This window comes from Portunus trituberculatus, chromosome 41 (genome assembly GCF_017591435.1).
Source record: "Portunus trituberculatus isolate SZX2019 chromosome 41, ASM1759143v1, whole genome shotgun sequence".
Classification (NCBI taxonomy): Eukaryota; Metazoa; Arthropoda; class Malacostraca; order Decapoda; family Portunidae; genus Portunus; species Portunus trituberculatus.
This window is the reverse complement of record NC_059295.1, coordinates 18,570,941-18,593,440: the sequence shown is the minus strand read 5'-3', so window position 1 is coordinate 18,593,440 and position 22,500 is coordinate 18,570,941. Positions and strand designations below refer to the sequence as shown.

Here is a 22,500-nt window from a genome sequence, read left to right as displayed (position 1 = left end):
CTCTCTCTCTCTCTCTCTCTCTCTCTCTCTCTCTCTCTCTCTCTCTCTCTCTCTCTCTCTCTCTCTCTCTCTCTCTCTCTCTCTCTCTCTCTCTCTCTCTCTCTCTCTCTCTCTCTCTCTCTCTCTCTCTCTCTCTCTCTCTCTCTCTCTGTCTGTCTGTCTTGTCTCTCTCTCTCTCTTGTGTATCCAAAGGGGTACCGAGTTATTACTATAAACATATTGATAACTAATCTCATCCGGTGAAATCTCAAGCATTCGGGTTTTCACGGTGAACAAACGTGTTTCCCAACTCTTTCCTACTTACCTTGAACACTTACACACAGGTAGACACTTCACCTTGACCGTCCCCCTCTCGCCCACCACTCTTAGCGCCATAAACAACCAGATCATTAAACAGCCTAAAAGGAAATAAGTGCATCCAAGTTTGGCCCATCTATTTTTAAACCAGTGAGCCAGACATCCGGTTCTTTTCAGTATGTTAACCTTTTCATCTGTCGTGTGTATTGGTTACGTTGTTGCCTTTTTTGTTGGTAGTATTATGGGGGTAGTGGTGGTGCTAATGTCAGTAGTAGTAGTAATAGTTGTAGTAGTAGCAGCAGCAGTAGTAGTAGTAGTAGTTGTTGTTGTTGTTGTTGTAGTAGTAGTAGTAGTAGTTGTGGTAGTAGTAGTAGTAGTAGTAGTAGTAACAGTAGTAGTAGCAGTAGTAGTAGTAGTAGTAGTAGTAGTAGTAGTAGTAGTAGTAGTTCTTCTTGTTGTTGTTGTAGTGGTAGTAGTAGTAGTAGTAGCAGTAGTGGTAATAGTAGTAGTAGTAGTAGTAGTAGTAGTAGTAGTAGTAGTAGTAGTAGTAGTAGATGGTTACATGTTGTTGTTGTTATTCATATTACAACAATAACAACAGGAATATAAGCAATAACGAAGGTGCTGCTGTTGCTGTTAAAGTAACACCACTGCTGCTACTGCTGCTACTACTACTACTACTACTACTACTACTACTACTACTACTACTACTACTACTACTACTACTGTTACTACTGCTACTGCTACAACAACAACAACAACAACAACAACAACAACAACAACAACAACAACAACAACAACTGCTACTACTGCTGCTACTGCTGCTACTACTGCTGCTGCTGCTGCTGCTGCTGCTGCTGCTGCTGCTGCTGCTGCTGCTGCTGCTGCTGCTAACAACAACAACAACAACAACAACAACAACTACTACTACTGCTACTGCTGCTACTACTGCTACTACTACTACTACTACTACTACTACTACCACCACCACCACAAGCAACAACACCATCCATTACAACACACACACACACACACACACACACACACACACACACACACACACACACACACACACACACACACACACACACACACACACACACACACACACACTTCCGTTTTCATCATAAATTTTCCCACACCTCAAAATATCCTTGGTTTCTGTCTGTCTCCATGTGGTGAGTTATTTTCCCTGGTAGCGGCGGCACGAGTCCTTAAGGCGTGGCAGCAGTCCCAGGAAGGAGGAAGGCGTCAATGAGACAAGAAAAAAGAGAAGAGTGTAGTATATTTCAAGCAAGGTGATCGTGCTCTTCAAAGCGTTTAGAGTTGGATACCTTCTCTCTCTCTCTCTCTCTCTCTCTCTCTCTCTCTCTCTCTCTCTCTCTCTCTCTCTCTCTCTCTCTCTCTCTCTCTCTCTCTCTCTCTCTCTCTCTCTCTCTAACCAGCTACTGTCTATTATCTTGACCTTATAAATTTGCGAGTCTTAAAAAAAACAACCTTGAAAAACTCCAAATGAAACCAAGTAACTTTCATACCATTTCACCGTCTCTTCCATCCACGACACTCGGTTATTTACACACACTCAACTTCCTTATACGTTTACAAACCTACTGTCAATACGTAGGTTTTCTCCTTTAATTTATCGCTGCGTCACTACAAAAACACTTATTCTTCCCACTAACGTTTCTTTTTTTTTTTTTAGGGTGGGAAAACATGCATTGTAATTTTCATTGTCACTGTCATTGTCAGTTGTGTTTTCATTGTCACTGTCACGGCTTGCATTAGAGTTACCGAGTGGGGGCAGAGAGAGAGAGAGAGAGAGAGAGAGAGAGAGAGAGAGAAGGAGGAAGTGTTGTTTTGGCTTCACAAGGATGAATGAAACTGTAAAAGAGAAGATAGCGTATAGGCAAAAGGTTTACCACACCCACAATGTCTTGAATTCTAACAATCTCTCTCTTTCTCTCTCCCCGGTGTGTGTGTGTGTGTGTGTGTGTTTCACTGTTTGATCTGCTGCAGTCTCTGACGAGACAGCCAGACGCTACCCTATGGAACGAGCTCAGAGGTCATTATTTCCGATCTTCGGATAGGCCTGAGATCAGGCACACACCACACACCGGGACAACAAAGTCACAACTCCTCGATTTACATCCCGTGCCTACTCACTGCTAGGTGAACAGGGGCTACACGTGAAAGGAGACACACCCAAATATCTCCACCCGGCCGAAGAATCGAACCCCGGTCCTCTGGCTTGTGAAGCCAGCGCTCTAACCACTGAGCTACCGGGCTGTGTGTGTGTGTGTGTGTGTGTGTGTGTGTGTGTGTGTGTGTGTGTGTGTGTGTTTTTGGCCTCACAAGAATGAACAAAACTGTAAAAGAGAAGATAGCGTATAGGCAAAAGGTTTATCCCGCCCAGCCTGTCTTGAATTTTAACAATGTCTCTCTCTCTCTCTCTCTCTCTCTCTCTCTCTCTCTCTCTCTCTCTCTCTCTCTCTCTCTCTCTCTCTCTCTCTCTCTCTCTCTCTCTCTCTCTCTCTCTCTCTCTCTCTCTCTCTCTCTCTCTCTCTCTCTCTCTCTCTCTCTCTCTCTCTCTCTCTCTCTCTCTCTCTCTCTCTCTCTCTCTCTCTCTCTCTCTCTCTCTCTCTCTCTCTCTCTCTCTCTCTCTCTCTCTCTCTCTCTCTCTCTCTCTCTCTCTCTCTCTCTCTCTCTCTCTCTCTCTCTCTCTCTCTCTCTCTCTCTCTCTCTCTCTCTCTCTCTCTCTCTCTCTCTCTCTCTCTCTCTCTCTCTCTCTCTCTCTCTCTCTCTCTCTCTCTCTCTCTCTCTCTCTCTCACCATGATGCTGGACTTCCGCGAGGTCTTTATCAAACATGGGTAAGGAAAGACGCCACCTCACAACCCCCTTCCTTTACCTAGCCAAGAGAGACGTCGCATACACTACAGGATTAGGGTCACGTAGGGCAGGAAGGCCAGTGTCAGTGTGCTAAGCTGCCCATCTTAAGGCCAAAGCTCCTTCCCAACACACAAAGTTGTTTATTTCTGTTTTGAGAATGACAGGCGGAAATAGGAGGGTGTGTTTCATGGTGGGATTATCACGTGTAGGCTACATGGCTGCCTTTATCTTCCTATGGTCTTATGTTCTTTGTATATCTGAGGAAAGAGAGAGAGAGAGAGAGAGAGAGAGAGAGAGAGAGAGAACCTATGAAGTATAAGAATCAAATATTAAGTCAATGTTTTCCCATTTGTTTTTAATTCCCTATGAGTTTATAGACAAGTTTTGCAATGTTATACACACGATGAGGTTTCCCAGGGGCGTTTACTGGTTATGGCCTCACCTGTTCCTTACCTTGGGTTCTTTAGTAGCCGAGTGTTTGCAGAGGAAGGTTACCATGTTTAGCAAGGCGCGTGTACACGTAAGCATGACGGCTGAACAATGTGCGGAGGAAAAAGACACAACGACAACCTTAGCGTGTGTACAGACGAGTAAAAGGAAAGAAAAGTGGAGATGTCCTTATGGTTGGGGAAAAGAGGGAACGTACTGCTGGTTCTCCACAAATGTTGGTTCTCTTTATTGTGTTTAAGTCTCTATTGTGACCTTGAGCGTGGGAGTGCGTTCACTTTTGTTTCCTTGTCTCATTTATTCCCTCTCTCTCTCTCTCTCTCTCTCTCTCTCTCTCTCTCTCTCTCTCTCTCTCTCTCTCTCTCTCTGGTGGAGATTGGTTTGAATGAAATTACTTTACCGCATCGTCTTGAAGTTTTGAGAGAGAGAGAGAGAGAGAGAGAGAGAGAGAGAGAGAGAGAGAGAGAGAGAGAGAGACCTTTTTCGCCATTTCTCACTTCCTTTAGTTTTATCTTAACAGGAATTTCTGGAACCTTTGTGTCTTGAGTCGTGATGGATAATTGACATTCTCTAGCACGCTGGCTGGCCTCTGATTCACTCCCTCCGCCTCCTCGCCCTCTCTTCCTCCTCTTCCTCTTCCTCCTCCTCCTTTTCCTCCTGCCATCTGCTTCGTCTCTCTCGCCTTCCTCTTCCCTCTCCTTCATTTCTCTTTCCTTCATCCTATCTTCAATTCAATCTTTTTTACACTCATTTCTATTCTTTTCTTCTCTTCCTTTTTAGTTTTACTTGTCCTCTTATATTTCTTTTTTTTCTTTCTTCTTCCGTCTTTGTCTTCCTTGTTTTCTCTTTCTCATTCCTGTTTTCTTTATCGTCTTCCTCCTTCTGCAGTGGTTCTTATTCTCTCCTTCCTTCTTTCCTTCCTTCCTTGTCGTCTTTTTCCTCTCTTTAATTCTAGTGTCTTTTTATTTTCCTTCTTCCTTCGTCATTTACCTTGTCTCTCTCTCCGTTTCCCTTTCCTTTGTTACTTTCTCGTACTTGTTCTTATTCACTCATTCCCTTTTCCTTTCCTTTCTTGTCCTCTTTGTTCTCTTTTCATCACAGTGTCCTCGCCATTTTTCTTGTTCCTTTTTCGTCATTCTTGATTCCTCCTTCATCCTGTCTTCGTCATTTCCTTTTTCATACACAGACTTTTATTCTTTCTTTCTTTCTAACCTTCCTTCCATGTCCTTCTAGTTTTCTTTGCTTTTATCATCTTCTCTCTTCCTCATTTTTCTAGTCTCTCTCTATCATTACATTTTCTTTATCTCTTTCTCTTCTACCATGGTTTCTTTTTTCATGCCTTTCCTCCTTCCTCTCTTCCTTCGTTGGCCTCCTTGTCCTTCCTTTTATCCCAATCTTTTCTCGTTTTTTTTTTTCCCTTCCTTCTCTTTCATTGCCTTTCTTGTCTCTCCTCCCACTACATCATATTCTCCTTTGTTTGTGTGTTTCCTTCTTCCTTGTCCCACTCCTCCAGTTCATCCATCCTCTTCCTTCTTTTGTCCTTCCTCCTCCCACTCTATTATGTCTTCTCCCTCTTCAATCTTCTTATCCTGACTCCTTCTAAGTCTCCACCCTTTATTTACTCTTTCTCCCTTTAACTTTTTGCATGCTTCTTATTCTTCCGTTCCTCCTTTGTGTTGTTTATTCTTTCTCCTCTCTTCACTTATATTTTGTTATCTGTAATATGTTGCCATGTCATAAGTTTCTTCTTTTTTTATTCTCTTTTCATTCTCCTCTCATCGTTCATTCTTTCCTCTCATCCTCCACTGTTCCTCTTCATTACGTCCACGTGGTGTGTTTTTTTCTCTCTCTCTCTCTCTCTCTCTCTCGTGATTCAGATGCGTGGATGTGCTGCCAAGGTCGTGAGAGGCATGTAGAGTTGTAGTAGTAGTAGTAGTAGTACATTCGCTTCTTCGTGTGTAGGAGTATGTAGTGAGTGTATCAGCAGGCCATTCCATTGAGTTGAAAGGTCACGTGTCCTCCTCTATTTGGCCTTCACTGTTTCTATTCTGGTGTTTGTTTGTGGTCAGAGTTACACTTCCTGTCATATCTCTCTCTCTCTCTCTCTCTCTCTCTCTCTCTCTCTCTCTCTCTCTCTCTCTCTCTCTCTCTCTCACACACACACACACACACACACACACACACACACACACACACACACACACACACACACACACACACACACAGACGATCTTGTTTTAAAGGAATTCCCCGACTTGCTCCTCCATCACCACCACCGCCACCACCATCAGACATCCCTCAAGTTACGTTCTTAGAAATTTTTAAGACAGCAGAGCTCAGGATATATCCATCTCAGAACTGTGGTGGTGGTGATGGTGGTGGTGGTGGTGGTGGTGGTGGTGGATGTTGTAGTGTTAATGTTCTTTTTCTTTCTCTCTCTCTCGTTTCTTGTTCAAGTTACTTTTAATGTTCTTTAATATACTGCTGTCATTTGTCTTTTGTCTTTTTTAGTCATGTTATATTTGCTCTCTCTCTCTCTCTCTCTCTCTCTCTCTCTCTCTCTCTCTCTCTCTCTCTCTCTCTCTCTCTCTCTCTCTCTCTCTCTCTCTCTCTCTCTCTCTCTCTCTCTCACACACACACACACACACACACACACACACACACACACACACACACACACACACACACACACACACGGCCCGGTAGCTCAGTGGTTAGAGCGCTGGCTTCACAAGCCAGAGGACCGGGGTTCGATTCCTCGGCCGGGTGGAGATATTTGGGTGTGTCTCCTTTCACGTGTAGCTCCTGTTCACCTAGCAGTGAGTAGGTACGGGATGTAAATCGAGGAGTTGTGTGTGGTGTGTGCCTGGTCTCAGGCCTATCCGAAGATCGGAAATAATGAGCTCTGAGCTCGTTCCGTAGGGTAACGTCTGGCTGTCTCGTCAGAGACAGAGACAGTGAATTACACACACACACACTCAATGCAATGTGTCCCGAGCCCTTGCCTCCAGCCACCTTTCAGCTCCTCCCTCGTCGTCTCATGAATGCGTCTTCAGTAGTAAGTGTTGAGCGGCGCCCGCCCACTACACGCTCCACTGCAAGCTTGTGTTATCCCACCCGCCAAATAATTCGTATATTGTGATTATTACTTTCTTCCTTATTATTCTTGTTCTTTTTTTCTTCTTCTACAGTACTACATGCCTCACTTGCCCGCCCATGCTCATGCACAGTGTGTGTGTGTGTGTGTGTGTGTGTGTGTGTGTGTGTGTGTGTGTGTGTGTGTGTGTGTGTGTGTGTGTGTGCTCGCGCGCGCGTCTGTCTGTCTGTATTTGCGTGTTTGTGTGTAAGCGTGACTAAAATTGTCTGAAGGATTTACCTATTGTGTTTCAAACATCTTTTTTTTTTTTTACTTGAATCAAGGGATATTAATCACATCTGAGAATAAAACAAAGAATGTCTTTTATGAGAAACTTTTTTAATTGTTCACAATGATTTTTTTTTTTCACAACTGAAAGTCATATGAATATTTCAGATCTCAATCAGCGTTCAATCCATTCCTTCCAACATTTCATGCACAATTAAGACTCGTGCATTCATTTTCATCTCGGGTTTTTCTTCAGACTTTCATAATAACGCAAGCATGAGTCTTGTATATTTGGTTTATTCTAAATAATGAAAATAAGATTTTTCGTTTTTTTACGTTTGAACTAAATTTCAAGATTGCTTCCTTTGACATTTATTCAGTTGTATTTTACTTTTCTTTCTATCATTTTTTCGTTCATTAATCCGGAATGTTATAGGCAGACATGAAAGAGAGGAAAGAAAAGGATAGGAAAATAGAAAATGCTTCAGTTAGGATACTTTCCAATACAATTACATGTATTTCCTTAATATTAACAGCCATTATCTGAAATTACTTTTAGTTCAAAATACTTCTTACAATCAGTAATAATGCAGTACTAGCAGTTGTTGTTGTGGTTGTATAACTGGAAATGAAAAAATTTTAAAAACTCGTTTTAGATCAGACACAAGTCATTTCTTCTTTATCTTCACTCTCCTCCCACTCGGCCTCCTCCCCATGCATCGGCGTGAGCACCCATTACCCCTTCAGCCAGAGGTCCGCTTCTTGCTGCGTGATAAGTCTGCGCTGTAAAGCTTGGCCCACAAAACTCTTGGTGGCCTCTCTGGCTGACCCTGACCTGCTCTTGGTCCTCGCTGCAAAACGAACATAAGTTACATAACGCTGGTATTGAAGGGCGTGAAAAGACACTTCTCCAGAACTGACTTTTTGAAAATTCGAAAAAAAATATTACAAATTCTTACAGGTCATTTCAAAATTAATTTTCGTAAAGGAATTATTTTCATCTTGCATGTAAGTGAGGTTGTAAACACTTGATATTATCATCTTTAGAAATTACTACATGAAATTACTGCGCGCGCGCGTGTGTGTGTGTGTGTGTGTGTGTGTGTGTGTGTGTGTGTGTAATGAGAAATAGACCCTTGTTCATTGAGTTCCGTGTATCAATACTTACAAGTGCCACTGAAAGGCGCCCAGCCAGGACACCAAAACTTGCCCTTCCAGTACAGCTTAAAGCGCTTGACCGTCGGAGTACGGCTGACGTGGCAGGTGTGGCCCAAGAAATTCAGAGTGTCACTGTGCCACATTCTGAAGTACGTAGTGTGTGAATTAGCTAAGTCAGAGATGTATAGATAAGTACGGTTCGATTGCAGAGCCGCGGCCCATAAGTAAGAATTAGTTAATTTTAAAAATATGAAAAGTATCTAACTCTAGAGTTATGTATGCGTGATAATATCAGTGAAAATTAAAAATGGTGAAAAGTAACTTACTTTGACAGCTTTGTCAAAATAGCAGCCGTCAGAGCTTCATACTGAGCCTCGCAGGGCTGGGGCAAGTACAGACACATCACCACCAGCGCCATGAACAGGCCGGTCACCACCCCTTTCCGCATCTTGAGCGAAGTTTAGTTGCGTAGTCTTCAATGCTTTTGATGTCCCTGAAGTAAAAGAAAATTAACCGGACTTTGAAATGTTGGAAGCAAGGAAGAATTCCATCTTTCGTCATTTGCACTAACAGTTCATAGTACCTAATGTTAATTTTTCGTATTTCCTTATTGCTTGAAGTAACAGCAAATTAAACGCCACTGAACTCTTAATTCCCTTTTGTATTATATTGTTAATAGTTACTTTTTTATTTCTAGATTCTCTTTTTTTATTATCATTTTAGGTTATTATCTTTTATACGTGAAAGTATTTTTAGAAAAATAATGGTAAAAACTAGATGGGTTAATACACAACACGCCAGGGAAAATTGTGAGATTAGAGACAGTAACTGAAAAGAAAAACTAAATCGGTGATGCGAAGGCATTTTTACTCCTAAGTTATAAACTGTAGTGAAAAAACCAACACACTCTCTCTCTCTCTCACACACACACACACACACACACACACACACACACACACACACACACACACACACACACACACACACACACACACACACACACACATGTATCCAGACCTCTTTGGGGTACCTCGGATAGTGACTCCTGACCTGTGGAACACAGCATTTATATATTCAGTGTCATACAATTGCGCAACAAGGAGTAATGTAACCAGAATTCCCTGATGGTGCTTGATTTAGCTTCGGGAAAGGCTCAGGGAAGGCAGAGCCAATGTGTTTGCTTCGTTGGACTAGAAAAAAATTCAAACGGAGAAGAAGGGAAGCTTAGAAAAATAAAGGAAGATCGAACTCAGCAATAAAGAATGACCAATACAGAATTTTATACAGCGATGAGAATATCAGATGCAAGAAATGGAAACCGTTAAAACTTCAATGCTGAAAGGCAGTGTAAAGGAGAAGGAACCATTGTGAACATAACAAGAAACACTGAAGACTATAGATAGAAAACTATCTTTACGATTTTCATTCATTCCATTTGACACAACTGACAATGTTATTCAAAATATAGTGCGGTTCCCTCGGCAATGTTAGTATGCCTGTTAGTCCAGTAACTCAAGGTGCGTTTAACACTTAATACATTGATCGCATTTTTTTCATACTGTTATATCGTTCATTTCATAGCTAAGAGACAAATAAATATAAACTTTTCTCTTTATTGACAGAAACATTTGCACGAACATGTACCAACCATACTAAAATATCCTGAAGCGTTACTCCTCACATCCATCGGTCATCAAAATAAAGACAGTTTTCTAAACGAGTGTACATACTAGTGCCCAGTGTGAGAAGACAAGATAGACGCCTTGATGCAAAGAGATGTCAATGAAGATAAGATTTGTTTAAGTAAAAATGGAAATTAAGATGACCAATAACAAAAATAGTAAGAAAAATCACGGTAAACACGACCAAAGTTTAAACCAACAAATTAGAAAGAAATTAATGCCTGAGATATACAGAATAAATGGAAGAAAATTGAAAAATTGAAATATTGCATGAAGTATGAAATGATAGGAAGTGATGAGGAAAAGATCAAAGTTAAGGAAAAATAGGTTAAACTGAATAAATAAACAAGAAAACATCAAATGCCCAGTGTGTCAAGTAGAAGATGACACCACAATATATGGTAATTAGTACAGCGTATGAGAAAATAAAGTAAAAAATTATAAAATTGTATCACCCATGCAAGTAAAAAAATAAATAAATAAAAAGGGCCGCCGTGGTACAGTGGAACCATGTGTGCTTTGGGGTCCGAGGGGTCTCCAAGCGCACGGGTTTGAATCCTGTCCACGGTCCGAGTGTATGTTGGGGTTCCTCACTCGGGGCAACGGTTTCCTAGCGGGTGGGCTTTGAAATAGGAGGTACCCTAAAAAGTATCCCCTTTAGCCCATAAATTCCCGTGAAAAGCCCACATGGTATAAATAAGAAATAAATAAATAAAAGATACAGACCAGATGATAGAAAGATTGTTATTTAGTTTGGAGGCCAAGAGATATAAAAGTATATATGTTGAAATATACCAAAAGTGAAAACAGAACTGAATACGAAAAATATTACTTGGTTAGTTGAACAGAATATGAGAAGAGGGAAGAGATTATGAAATTGCATCAACTGCACTAAAAGAAAAAAGAGAGAGATACAGACCAGAAAGTGAGCTATTGAATTTGAAAGCCAAGAGGAAGCAGACTATAGGTGAAGACAAATACCAGAAGAGAGAGAGAAAAAAAAATAAACGCAAGAGGAACGAAGAGACCACCAAACAAGAGAAGAGGAGAAAAGGGAGGTGAACGTGAGAAATTTCCAGCTGATAATTGTATTTGATATAAGAGAGGGAAGCCCTGAGCAGTATATATAGAAGTGTGTGGCTCAGTGCTTAGTGTATGTAATGTGTAATGGTATGTTTTGGATTAGTCAACTGATCCTATGTGTTTTCAATACTACTTTTTTTCTTCTAACATTCCAAACATGCAGAACTATGTGGCAATTGGGCTGGCATGTGTGTTGAGGTTGGAATGTTTCTGAAGCTCTGCAAAACAACTCAGGAATAAAGTGTTCTATCCTCAACTGCATCCTTTACAACCAGTCCATTGTTATTTCTCAATTAAGTAAGGAATATCAATCACACGGGAACAGCATATATCTTTATTAACACTTATAGAGAGTTTAGAGATACAACAAGTAACTGAATGTCTTTTTCAAGTCTTACGGCTATTACGATCCAACAGCTCAAGTGCAATTAAGATATGTTTCATTACTTTTTCTTACCTCATCCATAAAAAAAGAAAATAGGCTTACTACCGTTATAATAGTTAAGATATGATGGATTTATTTGTTTTTCGTCTTCTATATATTTTGTTTGTAATTATATTTTCTATTTTTCTTTCATTTCATTTTCGTTTTTTAGCATAAGTGTCAAAGGCACTGATGGTGGAAACTGAGAGAAAAAGGCAAAGACGCAAGTACATTAGAAAAATCTATAAAAAAAAATATATGTGGTACTTCTTCACATACTTGACTTTCCATCACGTTCACTACCTCCATAGTTTCATTAACCTTGCATTTACCAGCAAGTCCCTTGAGAAAAAAAAGATATATGATTACAAGTCAGACAGTTACTTCCATGTTATCCTCTTTCTCCTCCTCGTCGTACACAGCACTCACTTCCTCTGCTTTAGTTATTCAGCCACAGAGAAGCATCCTGCTGTGTGACGAGTCCGTTCTGTAAAGCTTTGCGCACGAAGTCCTTGGTGGCCTCCCTGGATGACCCCGACCTGCTCTTTGTCCTCGCTGCGAAACCAAACGGAGATTAGTATCAATATTCAGGTATGAAAAAAAAAATAATAATTCAGAAGACGACACAATACTTACACCTGCCCTCGAAAGGCGCCCAACCAGGACACCAAAACTTGCCCTCGTGGTACAGCTTAAATCTTCTGATCTTAGGGCGGCGGCGGAAGTAGCAGATGTGGCCCATGAAGTCCACCGAGTCGTTGTGCCACAGTCTGTCACAGCAGGGGAGGAGGAGATATGACATGAAATTTGATGATAAAACAGGATTTTGATAAGTTTACGAGTCCAAAGCACCAATGTAGCTTACTGAACTAATAGATAATGCAAAGTGACTTACCCAGTGAGTTTTCCAAGAATGGAAGTTACCAGAGCCTCATACTGAGCCTCGCAAGGCTGGGGCAGGTACAGGCACATCACCACCAGTGCCAGGCACAGGCCGGCCACCACTCCTTTCCGCATCTTGAGGGAAGCTCGTGGAGGGAAGCAAGGGCAACACTTGATGAAAACTCGTTGGCGTTGCTTTTGATGCTGTTGTTATTACTGAAAGAAAAGGAACGCTTCTGAATTTCACGTGTCAAGAAAATATTGAAGCTGTAGTAAGGAGAGCTATTACTTGCTGATCACATATTTCTTTTTTGTAAGAATGTATGAAAAGAATAGACACCAGTTGATCTGTGGTATCCTATGTGCGGAAGTACAGGATAAAAAAGAACAAGGTTTTCTCATTCCTATGTCAATTGCCACCAGGAAAATAATTGTAAGAAAAATATGGTGTATCTTGTAGGAAGTGTTAGCTTGCAGAGAGTTGAAGAGGACGAGAAGGTGTGTAAATATGATCAAAGATGAAAACTAATTTTCAATGAATGTTTCTTTTTCCTTACATGTGACTTTAGTATTATAATAAATCTGTATCTTTTTTCTCACATTTATTACAATTATTACTTAAGTTGTCTTTCTTAGATGAAAACAAAGATTAAACACTGAAATGAGACTTCTGAAAATAGTGATACAAATTAGACAGAAAAATATTGCAAGACTGCAACGAAATGTTACGCACTTATGACACAAATATGATAAGAACATGTGAAGATTGAGACGAATATCCTTTAAGATCCTGATGATAAATGTCTCACTCACACACACACACACACACACACACACACACACACACACACACACACACACACACACACACACACACACACACACACACACACACACACACACACACACACACTAACCTTCTCGTAGTTCATCACCCACTGAATCCCTACCAGCGGACTCACACGTCTATATACCCAACCGTGCTATCTATTCATACAGCAAAATGCCAAGGGAATTCCCTGGCGGTGGTGTGTGATGCGGAAAGTCCCTGTGTCACGACTGCGCGATGCGTCACTCAAGGGGTAACTTGTATGTAGAGATTCCCAGTAATGTTTATCAGTGAACGAAAAGAGGGAAGTCCCGAGGCGCGTGTATCAATGTGCCTCACTATCTTGATCACGGAGAGGGATTAGATGTCATACCGTCTGAACTTTGAAAGAGCTATTGACCGTTCACACACACACACACACACACACACACACACACACACACACACACACACACACACACACACACACACACACACACACACACACACACACACACACACTTCATCCTCTTATAACTTATTTCAAGAAGATATTGGAGGAGAAGCTGTGGTAAGCAGAGCTGTTACTTGCTGATTGCATATTTCTTTTGTATGAATATGTGAGAAGAACGACACCATTAGATCTGTTAGTTTGTAATGAGACAACCAGTTGATCTGCAGTAACCTATATACGTGCGGGAGTACTTCTCTGTCAACTACCACAAGGAAAACAATATGAGAAGAAAATTATGTGCTATCTTGTATAGGAAGACTTACTTTGCAGAGTTGAAAAAAAGGACAAGTATAGAAAGATTATCAAAGATGAAAATTAAGTTTCAGTAAGCGTTCCTTTCCCTACATGTGACTTCAGTATTGAGATGAATCTGTATCTTTGTCCCTCATAATTATTACAATAATTGCATAATTTGTCTTTCTGAGACAAAAAAAAACAGACTAGACACTGATGTGAAACTTCTGAAGATAGTGATACAAATTATGTAGAAAAATATTGCAAGACTCTACCGAAATGTTAAGACACAAGTATGATAAGAATAAGTGAAGATTGAGGCAAATATCCTTTAAGACACTGATGATAAAGGACACACACACACACACACACACACACACACACACACACACACACACACACACACACACACACACACACACACACACACACACTAACCTTGTGGTTCCTCAAGAACTGAATCCCTACCAACGGACTCACAAGTCTTTATAATTGCTTCTGCCATCTCTTCATGCAATTATATACTAAGAGGATCCATTGGCAGTGGTGTGTGATTCGGAAATAACCTGTGTCATTAGGGTTAAACATCAGCCGAAGAGAACATGTGAAGGTGTCCAGTAATGTTTGTCACTGAACGAAAAGAGTGAAGTGCTGAGGTGTGTGTATCAATATGTATGAATAACTGCCTCACGGCCTTCATTACAAAAAGTTATTAGATGCCACACACACACACACACACACACACACACACACACACACACACACACACACACACACACACACACACACACACACACACACACACACACACACACACAAACACATCTTCTTTCTTATTCAAGGAGGGCAGTTGGCTATTCCAGCAGCTTAAGCGTGGAGCGTTTTTCGTCCTGCTAAGTAACAGTTGAAGAAGTTACCACCGAAATGTGTAAAGACATATTCTGAAACATTGTTGCACCGCATCTCAGCTATCTATAATGAACTGTGAAGTTTTTTTTTCTAGTTACAAATAAACAAGACTTCTACATTATGAACAGGAGAAAGAGTATTATGAAGAAGAAAAACACTCTTGAGAGTCTAGTTGAATATCTTTATGAATTTAGAAAATAGTCGCCCTTTGATAGCAAAATGGTTCTGAATACGAATTTAAGAAGTGTGTGTGTGTGTGTGTGTGTGTGTGTGTGTGTGTGTGTGTAAATACCAGTTGTTCATGAGAGCCACACGTGTCTTCTCAAGGTTGCAGCAAAGTCATTCCCCAAAAAATGAGAGAAATAAAATATCAAGAGAAAAAAAAAAAACAATATGGTGAACTGACAAGAAAAAGAATCCCTGTTAAAGATATCCTTGCTGCAAGAAAACAGTCAGCGGGAAGAGTTAACTAACTACACACCCACAAATAACTAAAAAGTTATCAAATAAAAAATAAACAAAACGATTGTAGTGTTATCCCAATACTTATATAAGCTCCGATCTTACTTGCTGAAATCTCTACAAAACAATATCCACTTATAAGAAATTTGTATCTATGATAATTGCTCAGCCAAGGACGAAAACAAGTTGGAGCAACGAGATGGGACAGTTCAGCCAGTGTGTGGTGGTGCAGGGAACCATCACCACCTTCATAACTCAATCCTCACTTAGGGAAAGTTTGAAATTATGCAGGCAATAAAGACTGTCAAATGTTTGCATAGGATAAAATTTTGACATGAAATGAAATTTTCACGCAACTCTCTCTCTCTCTCTCTCTCTCTCTCTCTCTCTCTCTCTCTCTCTCTCTCTCTCTCTCTCTCTCTCTCTCTCTCTCTATATATATATATATATATATATATATATATATATATATATATATATATATATATATATATATATATATATATATATATATATATATATATATATATATATATATATATATATATATATATATATATATATATATATATATATATATATATATATATATATATATATATATATATATATATATATATATATATATATATATATATATATATATATATATATAGATATAGATATGTATAGATACACACACACACACACACACACACACACACACACACACACACACACACACACACACACACACACACACACACACGAGAGAGAGAGAGAGAGAGAGAGAGAGAGAGAGAGAGAGAGAGAGGTTGAAGATTTCATGTCAGTATTTTGGTTTGTATGAACATTTTACAACAAAGAAGAAAGAAGTATAAACTTAAATAGCTATGGAGATAAAGTGAAAAAGAGATTTCTGTTTTTTTTTTTTTTCAAGGTTTCTGAAGCAGCCTGTCATAGGGAGGTGGTGGCGTAGTGGATCGGGCAGACGTCCACGCGTAGGTTCGAATCCCACCAAGTACGGCATTGAAACTTTGCCATTTGTCGACTAATTTAAAGCTACCTACATGTCACCATGATACCCAGGTTCTAGGTGGTTACACCAAAGATGCGTTTGGGTGGTGATATAGGGCCTAATATGGGTACTACTATAAATGAAATTGCCTGCGCCACTAATGGGTGGAAGCTCAGCAACTCTTCCAATAATCAAGTTACCTATAGGCGCTATAGGCCATAACATGAAAAAAAAATAATAATAAAAAATAACGAAGCGACAAAGAATACTACTTTCCATGCTTCATTTGTTGCCTTATCAAGTCTATGAAAACTGAAATATATATCAAGTAAAAATGTCATCGCGCCCACACACATTCTTATGCAATGAGGCAATACCTTGAAAGTTTCATTTCATACACATTCATTATTCTTGGTCACGAAATTTGAAAACCATAATCATGAGCCCTGTTTCCCTGGCGCCAGTGTGAAAAGACGACGTCTGCCTTTTTTCCCTTTCACTTCCTGGTATAACAAGATTTTCCTTCCCTTTTTTAGGCAGCAGTGACGGTGGCCAAAGTAGTAGTAGTAGCAGTGGTAGTAGTAGTAGTAGTAGTAGTAGTAGTAGTAGTAGTAGTAGTAGTAGTAGGTAGGTGTTGTTGTTGTTGTAATTTATTTCTTGTTTGTTGTCATTTAACAATTTTATTCATCAATTAATATTTTGACATCTATAATGCATTACCTTGCTGAGCACAAACTCAGCAGACAGTAATTTGGTTCACATGATAATAAGTAACAAAATAGCTGTGATAGTTTATACATTATAAATATTAAGCACAAGTATCTCAGCAAAATGTTTCAACAGCAACAGGGGTGGGGGAGGGCATCCACCCCGGGGTAATGGTTCTTGAATACCAAAGCCAAACCTCTTCGTTAGCAGGCGCCCTTCAACTCCTGGTAGCCCTGGGAAAGCGTGAAAACCGGAGACAGACAGACACACACACACACACACACACACACACACACACACACACACACACATATATATATATATATATATATATATATATATATATATATATATATATATATATATATATATATATATATATATATAAAATAAGGGAGCAAATGTCTTAATACCTCCCTCTTAGAAGAAGTTAAGTCGTAGGAAGACGGAAATACAGAAGCAGGTAAGCAGTTCCAGAGTTTACCAGTGAAAGGTATAAATGATTGAGAGTACTGGTTAACTCTGGCGTTAGGGAGTTGGACAAGCTTGCTCTCTTTTCGTGTGTGTGTGTGTGTGTGTGTGTGTGTGTGTGTGTGTGTGTGTGTGTGTGTGTGTGTGTGTGTGTGTGTGTGTATGTGTGTGTGTGTGTGTTGTGGTTGCACTGTGGCGGGAATGACAACACTGGGGACGGCCGCTGAGTTCATCGAAAACCAGACAAGGACAGTGATGAGGTTTTTGCTCTCTCTCTCTCTCTCTCTCTCTCTCTCTATATATATATATATATATATATATATATATATATATATATATATATATATATATATATATATATATCTATCTATCTCTCGTTTATTAATATTTATAGCAAATTATTTATTGAAAAATAGGTTGTATGTATCCATTTTTTTTATTTCATTTTTCCTTGGCAATGAAAATGTAATCAGACAAACATCTTCTATAACTTAATTCTCATCAACCATTCTTATTTATGAAACACAAGACACAGATCAGATGGTGCGCCGCAAACATAAACACTGTCTTTTCCTCCTCTTCCTCTTCCTTCTCCTTCTCATCCTCCTCCTCTTCTTCGCTCAGCTCCTCTTCCTCCTCCTCCTCCTCCTCCTCCTCCTCCTCCTCCTCCTCCTCCTCCTCGTCTCTGCCTCCCTCACTCTTTACATCTCCCTTTCAAACACTTAGTACCCAGCCAGGCAACCGCGTCCTGCTGTTTTATGAATCGTAGTTTGAAGGCCCGAAGCAGGAAGTCCTTAACAGCAGCCACCATTGACTCAAACTTGTTCTTCGCCTTCGCTGTGACGGAAAACCAAATGAGTTATACATGAGACTACTAAGTAACATGATACTACTAGATAATTTTGCATGAGGCAACTAACTAACACAGAGCTTCATGTCAGTCTGTTTTTGTTTTGTTTTTGTGGGAATATGGAAGATTACGTTCAGATCCTTAGTCTACCAGTTTGATTGTGAGTTTAATTGTTTTTAATTCGAAGGAAGATTCTGTTGTTGTTGTTTTTTTTCTAATTAATGGTGTGAAAGGTAACGTTGAGGTTTTAGTGTACTGATGTGATTTTTTAACTTAAATGATAATCAAGAATAACAACTGCCAGAGTTTTTTTAAGCTTGAATTAAGGTGATGTGGTAAGACTTCAGAATATTGAATGAAAGAATTTAGTATTATTATTCTACACTAAGTGTGTGGGAGAGAGAGAGAGAGAGAGAGAGAGAGAGAGAGAGAGAGAGAGAGAGAGAGAGAGGGCTTTTTATTGTCATTTTGCCTGAGACGCAGCTGTGTCCTTGAGTATGAGAGTGGGTTCACTTGTTTTCTCTCTCTCTCTCTCTCTCTCTCTCTCTCTCTCTCTCTCTCTCTCTCTCTCTCTCTCTCTCTAGAGCAATCGTAGTCATTACATTCTTACTAAGTCCAGAGAGAGAGAGAGAGAGAGTAGACGTCATTCTCTGAGGTTTTCTCCACACTACTCACACAAGCCGGTGAAGTTCGCCAGCCCGGGACAGGAGAACTTGCCATAGTGGTACTGCGTGGCACCAGAGCCTGTGAGGGTGCTTTGGTAGTGGCAGTTGTGGTCCAGCAGATTCATTTCCTCATCATTCCACTGCCTGTAGGAGGGAGAGCAAGGGGAAAAGAAAGAGGAGAAAAAAAAAAAGAGGTGGAGCAGGAGGGGCAGTAGGAAGAGAATTGATATAGTGAGAATATACAAAACAAGATATATCGTCAAATAAATATTTATAGATCTATTTAGTAGTAGTAGTAGTAGTAGTAGTAGTAGTAGTAGTAGTAGTAGTAGTAGTAATAGTAGCAGCAATAGTAGCAGCAGTAATAGTATATACAAAGCCAGCAGTCCCTACACGTGGCTTAGACAATGAACCACACACACACGTACAAACATCATTCACGCTCTTAGCTCCGTCAGTTGACCTTGGGGAAAGTGATAGTCAAGCGGACCACTCTGCTGCACCCACCACACCAAAATAAACAATAATTACGTAAAGATGATAATAATAATAATAATGATAATAATAATAATAATAATAATAATAATAATAATAATAATAATAATAATAATAGATAAGCCCAGGAACATCAAATTCTCGAAAAGGAAATGAGCTAGTCAGTAGTTGTATGGAATGAAAGAGTGATACGTCCTATTAATCTTATATGCTTTTGTGTTGGGACATTTAAAAGAAGGAGCTTTGTAGAAACACACAAATATGTATCGTACTGGGACCGCCACTTGTAGACCTGATGGTTTCTTGCAGTTTCCCTTATTCTCTTGTATTTCATAGGTTAGATTGTCGTACTGTGAAAAACTTACGCTGTGAGTTTCTTCAGCATGGGAGCCACCAACTCCATATATGCCTCGCACGGCTTGGGCACGTGCACACACACCGCCACCAGCGCCACACACAGGCCGGCAAGCACTCCGCCTTGCATCTTCTACCAATATCAGGGAAGCGAATGAGATGTATACGGGTCGAGGAGAGTGTGTTGGCTGAAGATATAGGAAAGAAGTGGCGTTGATGTTTAATTATTATTATTGAATGTATTTTGTTTTTTATCAGGTCAGCAGACGAAATACAGACTGAGCTTGACTTTAGTGAATAGAGTGTAATTATAGGTGGAGAGGGAAGATCCTTGGGTTTTCCATCTATTCAAGAGCACATGCTAGGCAGAGGATTATGAAAGACGAATGTTCTAGATGGGGGAAACTTTACAATACAGACTGAGTTAGACTGAGGATGTCGAAGAGGAATGCTCTGAATGGTGGAATCTTACATCACACTTTCTTTATCATGTTTTTTTTTTTTTTTTTTTTTTTTTTTGTAATAGATTAGGAAACGAAGTACATGTTTTCAAATTAGTCATATTTTCTTGTGGATCTGGATCATGTTTTAAGGAATATATATACGTTTGTGTATAGTGTTTGTTATATGAACTAGTTGCCTTTCGTTTTATTCTCTTATGTAAAGCGTGCAGTTGTAAGAAGATAGATTTAAGTATAAAGGAAACACACACACACACACACACACACACACACACACACACACACACACACACACACACACACACACACACACACACACACACACACACACACACACACACAGAGAGAGAGAGAGAGAGAGAGAGAGAGAGAGAGAGAGAGAAGTAAAAAGAAAACTAAATCATCAAAACGACATGATATAACTTTCCCATAGCCATATAAGAAACAACACAGGATAAAATCAATTAGACAAGAAAACACTTATTTACTGACCTTTTCCTTCTTCCCCAGGTAATGATCATCCGCCGGGGCTACACACAACTTTATAGCCGCCACCAAAGCGCAGTTACGTGACTGAAAGGAGACCAGCAATGCAGTGTCGTCTGGTAAGCATTCTTTTTCCTCGTCGTGGAGAAGCCAGTGCCGGGCAACGATCTATCCAGTCTACACCAACGGAGTGTTTGGGTTTGCTGGGAAATGTTTACATCCGCTATGGGGGGAGAGTCCAGTTCCGGAAATGTGTGGCTGGCTGTTTGATTATAGGTGTGTGTTTGGTCGTTCTACCTTTCGAGTATTGTCTTTAAACATGTTACGTTTTCTTACCATATTGTATTCGTTTTCTTTTGGTCTTTGTTTTCAGGGTTACTGCTATTTACTAACTTGACTGTGTACCTTACATGCTCCTGAAGTGTCTCTTGATAGGAGAGTGTCTGCTTTTCATCCCTAATCACGTTTATCTCATCGGTGTGAGTGTTAACTTGTATTTCAACCCTCGTGCCTCTTTAAGTGACAATCTCATTAGTAATCTGCCATACCGACCTTATGTAACCCTCAACATCCTGATATCCTCCAACGTGGGAGTTTGGAAAAATATTAGTAAAGGAAACTGAAATAGAAATTCATTGGAAAAATAAGTAAAACAGCTCAATTCATAATAAAAATTAGAAACTTAGTTAGTCAGACAAGGAGCGAAATTAATGGAAACTTATCTTTGATGATTTAAGTTACAAAAAAAGATGAAGTCTCAAAATCTAATTTGTCCCTGTCTGTTCTTTCCAGCCACAGTACTTAGAGGTGGGAATATAAAGGACACTATAAACAAAGCTTAATTGTGAAAGCAGGAAAAAGATCAAGCAGAATAATTCATCATGAAATTCAGCATCTTGATTGGTGTGCCAAACAACGAAATTAATGCAAAATGCATTGTATATTTGTTAATAAGAATGTTCAGCAGAGTTATACGATTGCAAAACTTCCTTGTTTTGTTTAGAATTGCGAGTGTGTCACATCTCGCTAGCTGCGCCTTACCTTGTTAGGGCGTCCAGTCACGAGCAACGCCTGCTGTGTTTATATGTAAGACATTCGGCAATGGCACGCGCCGCAGTTTTTCCACTGAAACGCAAGTCAATAATAATTTCAAAAATAACTGAACATTACCGTATCAAACGCATCCTTATCGAATCCAGTCATCTAGTAACGCCATTTCTTAGTTTTAATTTCTTTTTAATCTAAAATGTTCACTAGCCTAGGACACCAAAAAAGACCAAACAAAACAAAAATCCACAGAAGTACCAGTCTCGAGCAAACAGCCTTTTTCACTTTTTTTTTAATATTACCGGGGAAAATTACGACTTTTGGAAAGCAAGGTGATAAATGGTATAGAACACAGAAAACCAGTCCATTAGTCCTGTTAGTCCATGCGAAGCTGTTTGTGATATGCTGCGACATGTAAAAGAAGAGACTCAGGATAGTAGACACACACCCTTCTTATTGTACCGCCACACTCAGAGTAATTAGAGTGAAATCGTTAAGCCAGTTTTTCGGGAATTATTTTTTATTGTTTATAATTTAGGAGCACTTGTGGTACGACACAGCAAAGCACAACAGTAACAACAGCAGTAGTAGCAATAGTGGAAATAGTAGTAGTAGTAGTAGGAGGAGGAGGAGGAGGAGGAGGAGGAGGAGGAGGAGGAGGAGGAGGAGGAGTAATAGTAGTAATAGTAGTAGTAGTAGTAGTAGTGATAGCATCATTTTCTGTCCACATACCAAGGAGGAGTTGCCGGTTAATGAATAGTAGACGCACCATGCAAGGGAGAGGAATGTAACTGAGACGTTTCTTTCCCAGTTAA

At 39.9% G+C, this 22,500-nt stretch overlaps 3 protein-coding genes across 5 annotated transcripts; all 3 read right to left on the bottom strand.

The window, feature by feature from the left end:
• Positions 1-7,085: 7,085 nt before the first annotated feature.
• Positions 7,086-9,201, bottom strand: LOC123516577 (anti-lipopolysaccharide factor-like). The gene is made up of 4 exons (XM_045276088.1): positions 9,171-9,201; positions 8,480-8,646; positions 8,164-8,297; positions 7,086-7,846 (listed from the first exon to the last, which is right to left on the bottom strand). Exons 2-4 carry the CDS (start codon positions 8,599-8,601, stop codon positions 7,731-7,733), a joined length of 372 nt encoding a protein of 123 aa, XP_045132023.1. The 5' UTR covers positions 8,602-8,646; positions 9,171-9,201; the 3' UTR covers positions 7,086-7,730.
• Positions 9,202-11,238: 2,037 nt separating this feature from the next.
• LOC123516576 (anti-lipopolysaccharide factor) lies at positions 11,239-14,573 on the bottom strand. Of its 3 annotated transcripts, none has more exons than XM_045276087.1 (4): positions 14,219-14,573; positions 12,238-12,440; positions 11,979-12,112; positions 11,239-11,897 (listed from the first exon to the last, which is right to left on the bottom strand). In XM_045276087.1, exons 2-4 carry the CDS (start codon positions 12,357-12,359, stop codon positions 11,782-11,784), a joined length of 372 nt encoding a protein of 123 aa, XP_045132022.1. In that variant the 5' UTR covers positions 12,360-12,440; positions 14,219-14,573; the 3' UTR covers positions 11,239-11,781. The 3 variants fall into 3 exon arrangements, with proteins under 3 accessions (XP_045132022.1, XP_045132020.1, XP_045132021.1); XM_045276085.1 differs by lacking the exon at positions 14,219-14,573 and adding an exon at positions 13,142-13,294; XM_045276086.1 differs by lacking the exon at positions 14,219-14,573 and adding an exon at positions 12,958-13,100.
• A 3,171-nt stretch (positions 14,574-17,744) lies between these two features.
• LOC123516574 (anti-lipopolysaccharide factor-like) lies at positions 17,745-20,806 on the bottom strand. The gene is made up of 4 exons (XM_045276083.1): positions 20,645-20,806; positions 19,703-19,879; positions 18,853-18,986; positions 17,745-18,164 (listed from the first exon to the last, which is right to left on the bottom strand). The coding sequence occupies exons 2-4, from the start codon at positions 19,819-19,821 to the stop codon at positions 18,022-18,024; spliced, it is 396 nt and encodes a 131-aa protein (XP_045132018.1). The 5' UTR covers positions 19,822-19,879; positions 20,645-20,806; the 3' UTR covers positions 17,745-18,021.
• Between the last annotated feature and the right edge of the window lie 1,694 nt (positions 20,807-22,500).